The sequence below is a fragment of the Borostomias antarcticus genome, assembly GCF_949987555.1.
Source record: "Borostomias antarcticus genome assembly, chromosome: 21".
Classification (NCBI taxonomy): Eukaryota; Metazoa; Chordata; class Actinopteri; order Stomiiformes; family Stomiidae; genus Borostomias; species Borostomias antarcticus.
Window position 1 is genome coordinate 15,102,739 of NC_140254.1, and position 19,664 is coordinate 15,122,402.

Here is a 19,664-nt window from a genome sequence, read left to right on the forward strand (position 1 = left end):
AGATGCTGCATTGTTGTGACAGGTCCAAGTCAGTTCTTGTTTATTTATTTTTTTAGCCTCAGATGAGAGGATAGAGAGAGAGAGAGAGAGAGAGAGGGAGAAGGAGGGAGAGAGAGTTTGAGAGAAAGAGAGGGAGGGGTATTGTAAAAGATAGGGAGCCAGACAGTCCTAGAATAGCTTCAGTGGAGAGGGTTAAGAAGCAACTCACATCATTAACACTATGTTAAGCACAAGGGAGAGACAGCTATGACCTCTGCTGGTGTATGTGTTTCTCTGGCATACTTGTTCTACAGTAGCAGGTGGCACTGCCAACGTCTGGCTTCCCAGCAGGACAGACATACACACACACTCACACTCACTTTATCTCTCTCGGTTCCCTAGTGTCAGTCCTGGTGGATTGTGCCGTGACAGAAGGTAACTCATCATATCTGAGGACTGACAGTCTTACTGGTATACTGTAGGTCACACACGCGCAGACACAGACACACAGAGACAGACAGACAGACAGACAGACAGACACACACACACACACACAGGCAGAACAATTTATATCCGCCTTGGTTATATAATTATGCTTCAACACGACAGCTCAATCTCTTCTCTATCTAGTTAGCTTCAACAGTTTTATCCAACACACACACAAGGAGAGACACACGTAGCCTACACACACTCATCGCTTCCCTTCTCCTCGCTTATTTAACTGGTTTTCTTCTGAACTCCCGAGGAGAGGTAGTGGAAAAGGAGAGAGAGGAAGTGATGGAGAGATGTACAGAAAGAGAGCTGAATGTTGAGAAAGAGAGAGAGAGAGATGGACTATATTTGCCAAGTGGGCGTGATGAGTCACAGCGCACGAAGTAATAAGAGCGCGCCTGATACCGCCACCTTTATTCTTTTCAAAACGATTAAAAAGCGACACTTCTCTGATGGCGTGCGTCTTGTTGGAATTAAAGACCCCTGACGGAAAGTTTGATAGCCTAAGCATTTTGCTGATGAATGAATTAACTTTGACAGAGCGGCGACTTTGATAGGGAGCGAGAAGAAGTGCGTGGGTGGCTGTGTTTGCTCCAGCCGTCACCGCCGGTGATGTACGGGGGCTGTTTAAATGTATTAAACCCTGTGTAACCTTCCCTGTTAGCTCTCCCATCTGCTCGGACAACATTGGACTTGGCGGTGGAGACCAAAAAAGAAGCAGCCCAATTCAACTGCTGAGAGACAGAGAGAGAGAGAGAGAGGGGGGGGGGGGGGGTTAAGGAAAGGAAATGAGGAGCAGCAGACTGCTGCGTCTCTGTGCCTGCATGTAGCCTCCAGACACCACACTGAATTAACACACACCTGTCTGAGACGGACACACAGACGCAATCTAAACGTATTAGTCTCCTGACACTGAATAAATATCTGGGGACCAGATCTGTCTGGAGAATCACAAACAGGAGGACATGATTAGATGAGATCATGACCCATGGAAACATAATTTGCATATAATTTAAGTAAATAAATTATGTTCGCCCCGAACTCTAAAGGTTAAAAAGGTGTCTGATTGGTGGAATGGAATAACTCCCTGACTGATTGGATGGATGAGACAACGAGACAACCGACTCAGGAAATATAAAACTGTGACTGCCACCTCCTGGCTGCTTCTTGTAAGTACGCACGCGCACACACGCACGCGCACACCTGTGGTGCTATGTATGTTTCCGTGTAGAATAGTTCACACAGTACAGCGCTGATATACAGAAGTGTTTTAATCACATTAGAACCAAAGAAACACGGAGTACAGAGTTGGTTAACCACATACAGAGTCATTTATATTCATATATAATATAACCTTTTCTCCCACATCTACAGCCATGTACAGCCTCTGATTGTAAAACAGAAATATACCGACATTCCCTGGTTCAGAGAGAAAGAAAGGCAGAGAGAGACAGAGTGCATCCCTCTCAACCATCGTCATCTACATTAGAAAACCTACAGAGCTTTTTTTTAATTTTAAATTGGATTATACATCAGCAATGCATCCGTATTCGTTACAAAAATAGGATATAGGAGATAGAAGTGGAGGGCGGTGGGAGCCCAGTTCTAATGAGGATATGGGCGTGCATTCCATTCAGTGACATCACTGATAACTCTTCCCACCTGCTCCCAAATAAGGAAACATGCCTGTTAAGACCACGCCCACTCCAGGAAGCGCTATCCCAGAGTCCCGTCAGGCTCTTCTAGTGTTCTACAGCCGTCCTGCCCAAACGGGGAGTCAGTTACCAACGGTGACAGTTAGAATTTAAATAAAAGAATGAACAAATCAACAGTCAGCAGTACGCCTCCCCCCAAAAAATTATGGAGGGGGTGTGAGGTGCCCGTGAAGAGAGGAGTGGAGGAGAGAGAGCGAATACAAAAAAAGAAGTTAAGTGTGAGCTAGGGAAGAGATGGGTTAACAGAGAACTGAGGGGTAGGAGAAGAAGAGTGAGGGGAGAGGGGGGGGGGGGGGAGGGAGGGGAGGAGGAGTGTAGGAAGTGCAGTGCTGCTCCGAGGCAGCCCCTCCCCTCCGACAAGTTTGGTGCAATCAGCAGGTTAGGGGGAGGAGCACAGGGCGGAGAGAGGGGAAGGAGCGATGGAGGGTGTGAGATGGAATTATTGCTGGGGGGGAAGTACATCTGCTCCGAGGGGGGGGGGGGGGGGGGCTGCTGGGGTTAGGCTGAGGAAAAGAGGGATGGGAGGATGAAGGGAGGAGAGGGAAGGAGGGACAGAGCAGTTATTGCTGGGGGTAGTAGGGCTGTTGGGGGGGTTGTTGGGGGTAGCCGGGGTAGGGGTGTTGCTGGCCGGGGGGAGCCCCAGGGTAGCCACCCTGAGCTGGGGCAGCCTGGTAAGGGACGTAGGGCATGTTGTACTGGCCGTAGCCAGCGTAGGGGTTGTAGCCCATAGGTATCTGCTGGAAGTATCTGGTGGGAGAAGGAGAGAGAGAGAGAGAGAGAGAGAGAGAGAGAAAGAGAGGGGGGGGCAGAGAGAGAGAGAAAGAGAGGGGGGGGCAGAGAGAGAGAGAAAGAGAGGGGGGGGGGGCAGAGAGAGAGAGAAAGAGAGGACAAAGAGCATGTTATCATAAGCGACTTACAATAATTGCATTTAAAGTAGGAAATCAGTGTACTACTACTTGCCAGAACTCACAAGCGCATGTCCTTTCTAAAACAAGTAACTAAGAGCATACTCTAGTGCTAAAGCCAAAGTGCAAAAGCAGCAAAATATAAATACAACAGGTGCATATGTGGGTTTCCCAGCCCAAAGTTGACCATCAAACAGAAAGACGCTGAACTGAAACTGGACCAGAAGCCCCCTGCCTGCCTGCCCTCCTGACCAGACACTCACCCTGGGTAGCCTTGGTAGGAGGGGTAGGGCGGACCCTGGGCCTGGGAGGGCGGGGCCATGGGCGGGGGGTTGCCGGGAGCAGGGGCGTTGGGGGGCAGGCTGCCGGGCGGGGCGCCGGGTGCGGCGGCCTGGGGGGTGAAGGAAGGGGGCGGGGGTCTGGCCGGGGGCTGGGGCTTCACCTCGGGCTGCTGGACCTGGGGGGGGGGGAGGGAGGGCGGGAGGGAGAGAGAGAGAGAGGGAGGGAGGGAGAGAGAAAGAGAAGGAGACAGAGAGAGAAAGAGAGAGACAGAGAGAGGGAGGGAGAGATAGAGAGAGAGGAGAGTTTAGGGCTTAACGTCACAACACAGCTTCAGCTCCCCGATTTCAAATCGGTCTTTGGCCTGCTGTGATTGGCTACTCACGAAGACCGTCCTGGGTGCAGGGGTTGGGCCAGCCGCAGTGGGGGCGGGGTTACTCTGGTAGGCGGGGACGTTGAAGGATGGGGCGCTGGGCTCCCGGGCGATGCTCTGCTGTAGCTCCCTGGTGACCATAACAACCACAGGATCACTCGTCATGACCACCAGTCTACCACACAGTACGCCTCTCGACTAGTTTGACCGGCCAACTGATCTAAAATCTAATTGTGTACAATACAAACATCCTGCATCATGTTAAGCTGAACATCACCACTGTCAGTCAATGAGAATCAAACACATCATGGCGGCCAGAACCCCTACGTACTTGAGCAGCTCGTCGCGCTCCGTCTTGCGAGCGAAGACGATGTCGCTGCACTTGTTCTGGAACTTGAGGAGGATCTCTGTGAGGTCGTTGTAGAACTGAGAGAGAGAGAGAGAGAGAGGGAGGGGGGGAGTCATGAGTCGACTGGGGTGCACGTAGTCTGACTAATTGTTTTGGAGATCAGCCTTGTCATTGGGTTTATTACTGCCCACTCAGTCGTGACGGATTCTCCCAGCCAATCAGATTCAAGCCAGACTCCTCTCCTTCTGCTATCTGCGTGTTACTGTTTTCAAAAGTCCCCTTCACTACATGAAACAACCACCACCTAGCAACTGCTCTGCCCAAGACGTTGTGATTGGTTTAAAGAAATACAGCGTCCCCCCCCTCCCCCCATCTCCAAATGGTAATGAGTCCAGCCAGACCTTAGGCTGGCACAGCGTAAACATAGTTTAGAGATACCTCTGGCTATGTGAGACTAGGATACACACGACTTCTGTTTCAGAACTCCAGTTGAGTTGCCTTAGTAACCCTCCCGTCGCCTGGGCGACTGTTACCTTGGTGCCCTCGCGCAGGTTGCTGCTGATCTCTACGTAGCTGTCGTGGGCCGAGGCCAGCTTCTTCAGGACCTCCTCACGCTCGTTGGCCTCCGAGTTCGACTGCTTCAGACTGCTGAACCCCTGGTGAGACGTCTGGGAGACCACAGAAGAGAGAGAGGGGGGAGAGAGAGGAGGAGAGGGAGGAGAGAGACAGCGGGAGAAGAGAGAGGGAGGAGGGAGAGAGAAGGAGGAGGGAGAGAGAAGGAGGAGAGAGAGAGAGAGAGGGAGGAGAGAGAGATTTGGGATTGCAGTCACTCTTTCTACTGAGTCTTGCATATGAGTTTTCTAAATGAATCTCCTAAATGAGTGCTGATATCCAAGTCTTGCATATGAGTCTTCTAAATTAATCTCCTAAATGAGTGCTGATATCCGAGTCTTGCATATGAGTCTCCTAAATGAATCTCCTAAATGAGTGCTGATATCCGAGTCTTGCATATGAGTCTTCTAAATGAATCTCCTAAATGAGTGCTGTAAACTCCGGCGTTCACCTGCACGCTGCCCAGCAGCTCCTCCTGTGTGCGTAGGCTGGCCTGCACCCTCTGGTTGTAGGACCCGTACGATTGGTCGAGCTGGCTGAGCGACAGCTGCTCCTCGTTGAGCGCCCCGTCCTGGGCCAGCGCCATCAGGAAGCTGGAGGTCATGTCAAAGGTCACGGCCTTAATCTCCGCCTCCAGCCCCTCCCTCTCTCTCTTGACCTCGTCCAGCCGAGTGAGCTGGGAGCGCAGCTCGTTCACCACCTGGGAGAGGAGAGCGCGTGCTCAGTCAGTGCGCGCATGCACGCACGCACTCACACTCACTCACACACACACACACACACACACACACACACACACACACACACACATACACACACACACACACACACACACACACTCTCTTCCTCTGACCTCGCTGCCCTGCAGAGTCTTGGCCGGGTTGGCGGAGGGGATGGCGGCGGTCAGCTCGGCCTCAGGTTTGCACAGCAGAGCGATCATGTCACAGTGTGTGTTGTAGCGCTCCCTCACCACCTGGTCCGCCTGCACCGCCTTGTCCAGCATGTTCCGGAAGTTACCCCCCTCTGGAGGAAGGAGAGGGGAGAGAGAGAGAGAGAGAGAGATGAGAGGGGAGGGAGAGAGATGAGAGGGGAGAGAGATGAGAGAGAGATGAGAGGGGAGGGAGAGAGAGAGATGAGAGGGGAGGGAGGGAGAGAGAGATGAGAGGGGAAGAGAGAGAGAGAGAGAGAGAGAGGAGAGGGGAGGAGAGAGAGAGATGAGAGGGAAGGGAGAGAGAGATGAGAGGGGAAAGAGAGAGAGAGAGAGAGGAGAGGGAGAGAGAGATGAGAGGGGAGAGAGAAAGAGAGAGAGAGAGAGAGAAGAGAGAGAAAGAGATGAGAGGGGAGGGAGAGAGAGAGATGAGAGGGAGAGAGATTATTTGATTGAAGCCAAAGTGTGTTCCAAGGTTTGTCTTTACAGTCATTAAGTGTGGCGGCAAGTTATGCTTTCCATTGAACTGTGTAGAGAGTGTGTGTGTGTGTGTGTGTGTGCCTGTTCTGAGGGGCTTGTAGAGTGTGTGTGTGTGTGTGTGTGTGTACCTGTTCTGAGGGGCTTGTAGAGGTCTCCGGAGGGAGTTCTGCTCCAGCGTTGGCTGAACTTGGCTCTGAGCTCACTGTCTGTGGTCTCCTCATCGTCCAGCATCTTCAGAGACTAACGGACACACACACACACACACACTTAATACCCAGGAGCATGTGACACACAAGCACACTTCATACAGTAGGTCATCGTTGTTCATATTGTGAATCAACACGAAACAATGTGTGATATCAGGTAGAGAAACTCCACCTGTGTGTGTGAGAGAGACAGAAAGAGAGAGAGAGTGTGTGTGTGTGTGTGTGTGTGTGTGTGTGTGTGTACCTCATCCAGTATTTCCCGGTTGCGCGTCAGTAGTTCAGGTAGGTCTCTGATCAGTTGCTCTATGCTCTGCAGCCCGCCCTGCTGTACGATGGCCCGCGCCTTCTCAACAATGGATTGTGGGATAGAATCTCCGGAAAGGTCCTCCAGGGCAGCCGGCAGGTTCAGAGACGCCAAAACACTGATTGAGCATAAATATGGAATCGACATGATAATCAATACTTATCTTTCACACACTCATTTAAAAGGGAAAGGTTTAGCTCAACCCCAGCCCCCCTTCCACACATGCCGCATTCACACACACACACACACACATACCCGTTACATAGGTTGGTGGCCTCCCTCATGGTCCCCACCAGTCTGTTGACGGTCTCAGCCTTCCTCTGGTTGTACACACTCATAGACTGCTGCACTGCCATGGGAACCATCTTCTCAAACAGGTCTGAAAGCACACACACACACACACACACACACACACACACACACACACACACACACACACACACACACACACACACACACACACACACACACACACACACACACACACACACACACACACACACACACACACACAGAGTTATGCAAAAAAACATGACAATGGTACAGAATGTGTGACACAATGTCTTGCAACTTGTGAGACACCTTCTCTGAGCCTTTTGAATATGTTTATGTGTGTGTGTGTGTGTCTTGCTCCTCACCAGTGAACTTCTGGCTGATGGGCGGCGTAATGGCGGTGGCCTTGACGAGCGCCGCCTTGCCAATGTGCTCCAGGTCTTTGACCTCGGGGACGCGGTCGTGGTAGATGAAGTCGTTGTCTTTCTTGGCGGCGGCCAGGCAGCGGTTGATCTTGTCGCTGAGGTCCTTGACGCTGACGTACTCGTCGTAGCGGGACGCCACCGTCTTCACCAGCTCTGCTGCATGCTGGGGGATGGACGAACGGACGGAGAGGAAGAGATGGGAGCAGAAAGATGACCAGGATGATGTAGACGGCGGTTGACCCAAGCACGGCAGAATCTTATGTAACCAAGTTGAACTGGTTAAACTTTCTCCTGGGTATAAATACCGCCCACTTGCGCCGGCTCAAGGCTAGCTTTTTCAGTGGCGTAGCTTGCTAACGCAGCGTTTATGAGAGGTGGTCACGTGTTTGTAAAGGTGGAAGCAATGCTGACGTGCGACGCAGTGACTCGGGTTTCGTACCAAAACAGACATCTGCAGGGTTTGCTGGAACGCTCTGCGCAACGCTAGATGTATCGTTTGTATACCCGCAGAATCAACTAGATTTTTTTAACGTTATCTAAACATCGTTATGCGAGTTTAATGTACCTGCTGGGTGGTCTAGGGTTAGTCTGTTGCTGAACGTTATCTGAACGTTGTCGGGGTACCTGCAGGCGAGCGATCTCCTCTCCGAAGCGTTTCTTCTGCTTGGCCAGGATGCTCTGGTGGAGCTCGGCGTTCGCCTGCATGATGCAGTGCTTGGCCGCCAGCACCGGCAGCACCTCCTGAAAATAAAAATACTGACCAGGGAGAGGCAACCACGGAGCAACACACACACACACGCGCACACACACACACACACACACACACACACAGGCAAGGCAACCCACGGAACAGCACAAACACAGACACACCGGCAGGATCAAATCATGAGTACAGCACGCACACGTCACGAAAGCCAATCACGGACAGGCACAAGCAGTTGGGAACGTGCACACACACACACACGCACACACACGCACACACACGCACACACGCATGCACGCGCACACACACACACCACCATCACGAGGGATGCAAAGAGAGGAGGATAACAGGAGAGAAAACAGAACAGGCCATGAGCATTTAACCTTCCCAGCGACGTTCACTCAAACTTCATCAGACGTCTCAACAGACATCACATCATTGCATGAGTGTGTGTGTGTGTGTGTGCGGCACTGGTCCTCATCAACCTGCTAGATGAGAGCTTGGGGTGATCTGTATCTGAGCACTCATCAGTGTGTGTGTGTGTGTGTGTGTGTGTGTGTGTGTGAGACTGTATCTGAGCCCTCGGTCAGTGTGTGTGGGTGGCAGAGAACATCACACCCGCGGCCTGCCTTCAGATCAGACAGGTGGATGGAGAGATAGCTGGTTAGAGAGATAACGCTAGAGCCGTCTCCCACACACTCCCACACACTCCCTGACAGGACAGGCAGGAGATGAGGCGTTTATCATAAGTTGCATAAATCTGCATCTTAAGTCGTTATGTTTATTCATGGCGCAAATCACAGGTTCTTGTGTTGATTGGTGTGTGTGTGTGTGTGTGTATGTGTGTGCGTGCGTGCATGCGCATGTGTCTGTTTAGTAGTCTGTCATGCAGTGAAACATTGTCAGATCTCAACACAATTTCAGAGCCCTGTTATTTAGCAGTTAAGAGACTGAGATTGTAAAGGTGGAGAGAGATCCAATCAAAATGCAGTCCAAGTAGTGAAAACCCCAAACAGGCTGAAATCTACTAAGGAAATGGACCGATCATGACAAGAGTGGGCTTGCACATCCATATCCACAAATGCACTGAAGTGCACAAACACACACACGCACACACACACCTATACACACACACACAGTAGATGTGGACAGAGAGTAAAATACTCACATGCACACACACACACACACACACACACACACACACACACACACACACTACAAATTCTCATATGGCACTTAAATGTTGTGTATACTAACCAGTCAACCCTATTAACGCATGGCTATCCCACAGGGGCGGTGTTAGTGCATGTATGACTGGTCCACATACCTTTGGGAGGTTCTCCTTGTATTGGCACTGCTTGAAGGCATCGCCATAGAAATCTGCTGCCTGATTGGCCAGCTTAGCGATGATAGCATCCTTCATCTTATCTGCAGAGAAAACAGTCGCCATGGTCACTCAGATCGCACATCGCCAGACACATTCCCAACCTGTACGCTGAGGGTCACACCGCCACCATTTTTTCTTATCTATACTTGGCTTTTCTGGAAAGTGCGTGCTTAGAGAGTCTGGTGCTGGGTTGCAAGTGCATACAAACGTTAAATGCGGAATGAAGGTGTGTGTGTGTGTGTGTGTGTGGTACCTGAGGTGGCTTTCAGGAAAAAGACCTCCTGAGCCTGGGCCAGCATGATGAGGCTGAGAGTCCCGACCGTCTCGGGGGCGATGTCCATGGTGGGCTCTCTGTTCAGCGCTGACAGCACGGTGTCCTTGATGTGGCCGAACGCCCCACTGGCCAGCTGGCCAGGGAGAGGGAGGAAGAGAGATAAGACAGAGAGAGAGAGAGAGGTAGAGAGGGAGGGAAGAGAGAGAGAGAGAGAGAGAGAGAGAGAGAGAGAGGAGGGAGCGAGAGGGAGGGAAGAGAAAAAAGTCAGAAAACTCTACATTCACTCTGTATTCAAGTAGCTGATATTAGTATTAGTTGTAGTGCATCAGTAGCACTGGGTAATATGACTGTAGTTCATCAGTGGGACTTATGCCGGGCTCACACTACAGGATATTTAAAATCCTAACCAATTTCGAAATCTGGTTACATCACGCACATAAGGAGAATCTTAACAGATATTCTTCTTGCGCATCTCAAACAAGCACACACAGCCAGATTTGAAAATAACGTCTCATCACACACTACAGGATGTTATCGTGCCCGAGGGAGCAACGAACCACTGGTCTTGCCGTCTCACTTGTAAAGTCGGGACGTAATAATCTTAAATATCAAACAAGTTTGATATTATCGGGGCCGCCCCGATGGGTCTGCGAGCCGATCGGGAGGTATAAGATTGGATCTGTAAACCCCTCACATTACAAGATAATCTGGGCCGATCATCGGCCCCGACCAACGTTCCAGACCGGATTTCTCCTCCGATTGTCGGGAGGGGTGAATCGGGGATAAATCGGCCCAAAAACCCTGTAGTCTGAGCCCGGCATTAGTTGCAATAGCTGAGCAGTACCTGGTAGTATCTAAGCAGTACCTGGCCGTATTTAGTTGCAGTATGTGAGCAGTACTTGGTAGTATTTAGTCAGTATCTGAGCAGTACCTGGTAGTACTTGGCAGCTGCCTTCAGTCCCTCGTCACTGTCCAGGTTCTGTTCTGAAGCGATCTGACTGGCCAGCGCCGCTCCATTGAACAACACACACGTTTTCTCATAGCCAAGACTTGCCAAGGCTGGAACACGAACACACGAACACACGAACACACGAACACACACACACACACACACACACACACACACACACACGCACACGCACACACACACACACACACACACACACCAATCTTTAGGCATGAAAAACAAGAATTGAACGTTTTTACATTGATTGATTAATTGATTTACAGCCCAAAAGGTTACTGAAGTATTTTCAAAAGCAAGTCAAAGTTGAAATATAGCCAGCGACGTGTCCAGATATGTACAGATGATTAATCGTAATTTCCTGCCAATATCAATACTTAAAAATGTTGTACAATTGTATTACTGTACTCAACTTGATGTTACCAAATGTTATTTTACCTGCAAGGGTCTCCTACTAAAGGGCAAGAAATTCCTGAGCTGCTCTGCTCTTCCACCAGCCATCTTTCAACGTATATGGGATGACACACTAGCGCCCACTGCGGTGGCTGATGTGCAACTATGTCATCAAAGCCCATGCATATATAATAAACCGTTTTTTGAATATCCAGTCTACTGGAGTGACAACTACACACGAGAAGCCCAGTGTCACACATGTGTACATGTGGGTAACATACTGTACACCCAGTCAGTCAGGTTCCTCACAGCATACAGCAGCAGAAGCCTTAGGTAGGGGACTGACACGCCTCATACACGCTTAATCCCTCCCAAACCACTCATGCCTGCAGGCGTGTGTAAGTGTGTGTGTGTGTGTGCAGGGCCGGCGTCTCCTACTGTATATGTGGAGGAGGCAGATGCGGGGGGCCTTCGGCCTCGCAAAACTATTTTTGGTTTTAAACTCTATAAAGTGTTAGCGTTCTCATTGCATACAGTACTATTCAGTGATCATAAAACCCAGATTTCCAGGATCCACCCCCCTCTCCTCCCCCAGCAATAGAGTGATCTGATTGGCTGAGGTCCCAACCGAATGTGATACTCATGTGCGTCATTGCTGCTGACGTGATAGCCTAACATTACATGACGAAGGAATGATGGCGCCTCAGTCTTTATTGCTTGATGGTAGATAGGGTTTATTTCAAAAGGAGGCCTCCACAGAAAATTTTGCCTAGGGCCTCCAAAAGTCTAGTGCCGGCCCTGTGTGTGTGTGTGTGTGTGTGTGTGTCAGAGTGCATGTGGTGTGTGTGAGTGCGTGTGAGAGAGTGTGTGTGCAAAGAGATGGTAACTCTTACCAAGTTTGACTGAGCCTCCAAACAGTGATCCTTTATCAAAGGCATCTTTCCATGTGAAGGTTAAACAAAGCTGCATGATAAAGGGAGAAAATAATTATTGTTAAGAAGACACACGTGAACAGAAACACACATATGTGCAAACGTAAACACACACAAAATTGTTGTGTATGTAAATGAGGCGATGATACCTGGTTTTCAGAGAAGGGGAACTTGGGCTCCACGGCGCAGAGCTGGTCATAGTACCTGAGGGACAGGGGAGAGGTTAGACCAATAAGCGCTTCCCCACCAGAAACACCTCTGTACTTTTCCACCGGGGGAGAAATCCCCTAGAACTCCCCATGTAGATGGCGTTCAGACAGCGTTCAGGCAGCGTTCAGGCAGCGGGGTAGAAGCTCCTCTCCCCCCGCGCACAGAGGGACGGTAAAGACCCGCCTGCTTATAACCTGGTGTAGCCTGCTTAAAACCTGGTGTAGCCTGCTTATAACCTGGTGTAGCCTGCTTATAGCCTGCTTATAACCTGGTGTAGCCTGCTTATAACCTGGTGTAGCCTGCTTATAGCCTGCTTATAACCTGGTGTAGCCTGCTTATAGCCTGCTTATAGCCTGCTATATCGAGGCAGCGGGAGAGAGAAAATAATTAATTCTCAGATTTCTGTCAATGGGCAAAACATTTTTTTTGCAGATGTCTTTTTATTATGACAAGATAAAGCAGCGCAGAAAAAGTTGATTGATGTTCAAGTTCATGTGCAAATTCTATGTTTTATTCGTCACGCAACATACCAGCAAAATGAGCAGTGAGATGTTTCTCTGCTGGCTCTTACAACATGCACACTAAGCTTAAGCAAGGTGAAAAAAACCAATACAAAATAACAATAGAAAACAAGACGGTATATGGACTTTTAATACCAAAGGCAAAATATATAGCCTACATGAAAAGGATGGGATGTGCTGAGAGAAGATGATCAAATTGTACAGTTTAGTTAAATGCATGAGTAGGCTACTTGTGGATCTTGATGTGCCCTATCTATATTACGTAGGCCCATATGATATATTTTTGTTATGGATATTCACGTTTATTTACAGAATGTAGATGTGTCCATTCTGACGACTAGAATATAAGGTGCTGTTGTGCCGAGTCTGAGTATAGTGACTGAGTTCAGTGCTTATTTATTCATTCACTGCCATTTGCAGTTTTTGTGTAGAGATTTTATTTATTTTAGGACACCACGATGCCTCGTAGAATCATGACTATAAATGTGAAACCTAATTGGAAATGATACAAATATTCTCGTATTTAGTATTATTCTAATTTCAAGCCTAGGATGTCTGTAGAATCGATGTGAACGCAATCACCTCGGATTTCTCATAAATTCAGCCCTTGCGAACATGGGCGCACTCAAATCTGGCCTACCTACGACTGCATTTCCGCGTTCTTAAATCCTGTTCTTAGATAAGAACAAATCCCAGATAAGAAACCATTCAGGAATGCCAGAATTGTTCTTCTTAAAGGTATAATATGTTATATGTGAATTAAAATTTAAATAAATAAATAAATAAATACATCCATAGGGCTTTGCGAAGGCTGCAGAGTAAAAGTATTTCTGTTCCATAAAAAATTATATTTTGTCTGAAATTATTACATTATGAAATTTTGACAGACTGACAATGACACTCTGTTGATATCATACCAGCCAATAGTATTACAGCATTGGTACTGCGTGCTGGGTTGCCAGGTACTATTCTAGCTTCACCACTGTGAGATTAGCACTAGCCAGCTAATGTTATACTTCCATGAATTAGCAGCATTATAGATGTTGGTTAGCATCAAGTGTGTGAGCGACTATAAAACGGCAGCTCTTTCTTGGAATCTGCATAGCCAGACCTAACGTTATCTCCACACTACAGCATCTAAAGTAACTTATTACATGGCACTCTGAAATACTTGATTGTGATTACTGATTAGTGTAACGTTATGTTCTTCTCGGAGTGAAGATCTTATCACAGTATGACTGAAACAGTGCATTCTCTGGGATTTTGGCAACCAATACGTTGCGTTGTTGCAGTTCTTATCTTTAGACACTAGATGGGGCAAATAATCCACATATAACATATCATACCTTTAACTTGTTCTTAACTGCGTTCAGGAATGAGGACCAATGTTGTTAACAATACCAGTTGATAACAAAGAACTATGCTATTTTGCGCATACAAACTTCATAGCAACATTGTTCACTGATAGACATTGGACAATATCGTATGTACGATTGATTTAATGAGACACAAATAATACAGAAGCGCTAGTAAACAGTCTTATTACTGATTTCACTTATTGTTGATGCGCAGAGTAGCCATCTTGATTGACGTCAGCAGCTGATGTTGATGAAGTCAGGGTAGATTTTTCAGGGTAGAGTTTGACGAGTGGAACCCGGGAATCCCGACTTTTCCGATACAAATATAACGCAGCATTATAGAGGCCTAAATCAAATCCTAGGGAAGAGGATGTGAAGAAGCTCAGATGGCTCAGAGGCACATGACAAGTGAGTCAGGAAGAGAAGCAGAACAGACAAACATGAACATGCATGCTGGCTCGCTGACTGGAGGGGCGTGTCTTACTGTTCGTTCTTAACAGTCCCCTATCTGTGATGTGGAACTTTCTATTCTTAGGAATGACAACAACACAGAAGGCACTGGGCTGGGCATTCCCTAACAAGTTTACAGTAATCATTCCTAGACCTAGTGTTCTAGGGCCAGGGAAGAAATAGGAATTCTCCCACTATCAGAATCATCTATAACTGGGGTGAAGTCGGAGAGCAGTTGAGGGTAGAAAGCTGAAACTTTTCAGACCAAACAATGGTTGCCAAGGTGACACAATAGCCGTCTGTCTCTGTGCGGCGGTGTAACGGATAGGGTAGGACGGGGCCCCGTTGCCATAGCAATCTGGCACATGGTGGCCCTGGTACATGAGCGGAGAGCCAAAGAGCTACAATGCTAACATTCAGCGTCCCACTCTGGATAACTTAGCCAGGACTAGCCTACTATACCACGTTTTTTTAGCCAGAGAATGCTAACACATTGGCATCCACCAGCCCACTCCCAATAGCAGATTTCTCAAAACAGAAAGGCAGAGCAAAGGTTTCTGGCTAAGCACAGCTATAAGGAATCTAGACCTAGCTGCCTACTGTATTCAGGGCCAGGACAAACACTTACCTACCTAACCTATGAGTCACTATGGCAGAGAAAGAGAGAGAGCAAAGTCTAAAGCTTGCTCATGTCACCACTGCCTGGATGGACTGAACAAGCACATGCTGTGACAGAACTGAAGGAAAGGCCCAGCAGGTCTAATGATCATAGCAGGCTTTACGTGTTGGCCTTGGTGTTTGAGGTTGAGGCCTCAGCTACTCAAGTATTCTGGAAAAAGTGCTGAGTAATTGTCAGCTCCTTGTCTAAGGGAATGGTCGGTCGGCAGTATCCCAAGGACTGGTACTTGTCCAACACATAGCCCCGTATAGGTCAAAACCCAGGTCCAAAATTAGTAGGTCGATTGTGCAACGCCGCTAGAAGAGGAGCTTTGTTAACCAAATCCCATTCCTACTTCCTCCACGGCCCTCTATGCAAAACACTGCGACATCATACGTGGGCTAATGATCGGACGGGAGATGTTTGGCCCCTAAAGGCAGTCAGCTGAAATCAAAGCCTCATCTCATCTGTGACCTGCTCTTCCTCCAGAGAGCTGAGCTGTCATCTGTCACCTTCACGCCTTTCCTTGAAGGGAGTAGGGACCTATATTCTAGACACTCAATTTAATAAGCACAACTTATAAACTCCTGCCGCGTTCCTGAAAGTGAAATGGTCAAAAATGCACAAACGACTTGGTCGAAATATAATAACGGCACACTGTAATTACCGGTCTATGACACGAGGTTTGCCATTAACGGCAATGACATCATCTTCACCGCCACACAGTTCTGCTTGACTTGGAGCAGCGAGTAAACAAAGCCAGGTTGACAGAACAAGGGCCTAAACCTATTCCTCTCCGCAATGAACAAATCACTAGGCAGTTTGACAAGCTACAACGTCGATGTGGAAAACCTAACGCTGCTAACAAGCATGGGATACATGTATGTAAACCAAACGACTCAATAAAAAAGGTTTCCGAGAAATCGGTAGCTAGCTACCAGCTAGCATGACCAAGCTACGTAACGTTAACGTTAGCTAGCAAAGAGCAAGGGTGCGGTTTAGAAGAAAGACAATTTCCGCACAGTGTGTCATTCTAGTATTAGAAACCTAGATAAGTTAGCTAAAAAGCTCACTCTGTCTTAAATCAGCAAGGAGGCTTTCTCGTATCTCACCTCAGGAGGATCTCCAGCGAGCTCTCGTGTTTGTCCAGCGGCCTGCCCAGAGCACTCTTGCGGAGCTTGTTCAACTCCTCCACGGCGCGGATGTATTCCGCCTGCTCCTCGCCAGCTGGGTATGTCGCGGTGACAAATTTCGAAAGCGGCTTAACAAGATCAACCTCCGATGACTTTTTCAACGGGACAGAAATAAATGTCGCCATTTCAGCCCGTTAGAACTCACAAATAAAATCGGAGAGGATGATCTCGCTCGCTGGGTCGGACGAAAACAAGCGCAGTTCACTTCCTGGATTCTGTGCGAAACGTCAGACGTTGGAACGGCGGTGCGCACGCAGAACCTAGCCAGGCCACGATCACGATCACATGCCGTATTGCATATTTATGAATATGGATAAATAATATCAATATATTTGCAAACACTGTTATATATTAGTATATTTTCTAACTAGTTTTGTTTTTGGAATGTTGAGATTGTCAAGATTATTTATTTTCAACATCTAATCCCCTTTCATCATCGTGGTTATTAGATAACACAAGACAGGCCTACGATCTTCATCGTCATTAATCAGACAAAACAGAATCTTTATGAAATCATTTTATTTCCAGTACAGGTGTGCGTGTTTGTGCACATCTCCAGCATACTGTACGTGCACATAAGAATAATCAATGATATTAGACTGTAGTACAGACAATGATCACCTCTCCTGCTCTCTCTCTCTCTCTCTCACACACACACACACACACACACACAATCATGCATGTACACGTGTCACACACACACGCACACACGCCACAGACAGGCTCTGTACCAATCAACACTCAATGATACCGGAACATGCTTCATGTTGCTATAGCATTACAGACTGATGTCTTTCATACAAATCACATTTCTACTTGATATATTACATAAGGAAGAGTAGGCGCAATAATCTGTTCCTGGACTTGCGATAAAAGGCTTCTCTTTCGAGCCTTACAGAGCAACAGTCACAGATGTGAGGTGAGACACAACACAGGGGGTGCTTTTCATTTCATCTGTTTCTTTTTATTCCATTCAGGCAAGTAAGCATGTGAAGGTGTGGTTGTAGAGAACTACTGACTATACATCAAGTTTGGAGTTCTGTGGTTTTCAGTGCAGACTTGGTCTTTTATTTCTGGGGGAAAAGGGGCTACAATACACCTTTTAATGCCAAAAAACCCTCACCCCTCCCTCCCATGTTCTGTTCTACGTATGGCAAACTACACACGGTCCATGTTCATGCCGGTAGGAAAAGCTCACCTGACAACTACTGAAATGATAAAACTAAATTAGTCTTCATGACGATTGCAATAAAGAAAAAAAAAAAAAGATTAACACATGCACGCACACATTCTCACTTACAGTACATGCACGCACGCACACGCACTGCTAAATTCCCCAGCCAGGAGAAGGAACAAATACAGTAGATGACAGCTTTCGAGAGTATGTAGGGGGGTTTCAAGCCTCTGCTCTCAGGTGAATCTTGGGACACAACTGTCGCATTCTGACCAGCTACACTGCAACTGAACCCTGCCACGGCACCCGTGGTGTTCAGAAACATTAAACATTTGGAACGTTGCAGGTATCCTGACAGAAACATGTATATAGAGCTGCCACATGATTCACTACTCCATATAAAGACACAACCGCTTCTAGTCAATCAGTACATTGTGTTGTGTAACGTAACCCTCTGGCTGGCCCTTGCACTGATAGTCATGCCCTAGACGTGCAACTCTAAATGATAGAGACGCGTCCATTCAGTTGGGTTAGTTTTACCTGTACTGTAGAATACAGCATAACACCTGTCACCTGATACAAGCCCAACAGCAACTATGATCTATCTAGGCCTATCCAAAACTGGTTTGGTCCATTCTATAGTACGTTTTGGATAATTGTTGCCTGCCTAACTCATCTTAAAAAGGTTTCCTTGTCCAGTTTCCTGTCCCTCAACTACACAGACTTGAAAGACCCCTGACAACTGAACTCTTTAATTCCCATTAAGTATAAAACATGACTTCAACCCAGTCCATGTGGCCAAATCAGAGCAGGAGAGGATGCCTGTGAGTGTGATGTCCGTGTCTGTTTGACTGTCCATGTCTGAGTGTGTGAAAGACAGCGCTAACCCTCGCTAACAGCCAGTATGGCACCAGAAACGCATCCTACGCGGCGGATGACAAAAGAATTAGCCACAACACAAGTATAGACTTAAAAACATAAAAAATATTGTTATGCAAGGGAAAAAAATTAGTTTAAAAGACTTGTCTTGAGTCATGCTGAAACGAGGTACTGAGAGGACAGAACCATGGCTGGAGACCTTTACACCCCTTTGGACCAGGGCCCCAATGTAAGTGGTCTTCTCCAGTAGAGGTTACATTAAAATCAAATAGACTACATTTACACATGTGGGCCGAACTCTAATCTAACAGTTATGGGGTTGCTCACGTAATTTCCAATAATTGTGGAGGTGTTCTAATTTAATATAAGGTGCCCAGCACCCCAAGACACCCCCGTCATTTGAGCCCTGGGTCCAGAGACCCAGCAAGGATGATGTCACAGCATCATGCTCTACAAAGAACATCAAAAGCCGGATGGGTCAGATACATCACTGGACCTACATCACACACATGGTTCTCAACATACATGGAAGCCACTTCTATGGAATCCTAGCTTCACTTGGCTCCTAGTGTAGCAGTAGATCCGGAAAGGGTGTGAATTTATCTCTAACACTTCCTACATTTGTGTTCATTGGCACTCGATAGGCCTCCATCTGAACATGGATTCTATGACCTAGGTACTTTTTAGGAACTCCCCTCTTCCTAATTCCCAACCAGGAACATGAATTCCAAATTCTATCCGGAACTACTGCTACACTGGGAGACAAGAGAAGCTGAAATAGAAGCGTCTCTCGTGTATTGTCACAAGCCACGTGACTTCTCACATTTCTTTCTTGTCCTTGGTCAGGCCACACGATTACACCCGACTAAAAAGGACTTCCATCACACACACCAAGGGACCAGCCGACCCGAGAATGTGAGATGAGACCACAGTTCTAAAATGTCTGACAACAAGGGGGGAAAAAACAGTTCTAGAATTTCAATGAGTAGACAAAAACCAGACATGCTAGAAGCATTGTGATAGGGTAACTGGTGGATTTACATCAGTAGACGAGGGTGTGTTTAAGGTATACCAAGCCCACAGGATGGAAGGCACAGTGAATGAGACACACTGCACACAGAGTGGGTTGGGTTGAGACCCCCCCCCCCCCCCATCCCCCTCTAATCAGTCAGCGGGTTTCTGTCATTTGCTGCTATATTACTGAACACACTGCCGAACACAGAATACTGGCCTAGCACTGGCTGTGTGTGT

General features: G+C 47.7%; 1 protein-coding gene across 1 annotated transcript; it reads right to left on the reverse strand.

Moving 5' to 3' along the window:
- Positions 1-1,744: 1,744 nt before the first annotated feature.
- pdcd6ip (programmed cell death 6 interacting protein) lies at positions 1,745-16,557 on the reverse strand. Its single transcript, XM_084454850.1, has 18 exons — positions 16,280-16,557; positions 12,120-12,174; positions 11,932-12,001; positions 10,613-10,740; positions 9,661-9,814; positions 9,348-9,448; positions 7,942-8,058; positions 7,258-7,480; positions 6,875-6,998; positions 6,560-6,737; positions 6,238-6,349; positions 5,555-5,724; positions 5,156-5,404; positions 4,626-4,760; positions 4,075-4,169; positions 3,756-3,873; positions 3,355-3,548; positions 1,745-2,933 (listed from the first exon to the last, which is right to left on the reverse strand). Exons 1-18 carry the CDS (start codon positions 16,483-16,485, stop codon positions 2,747-2,749), a joined length of 2,616 nt encoding a protein of 871 aa, XP_084310976.1. The 5' UTR covers positions 16,486-16,557; the 3' UTR covers positions 1,745-2,746.
- Positions 16,558-19,664: the final 3,107 nt, after the last annotated feature.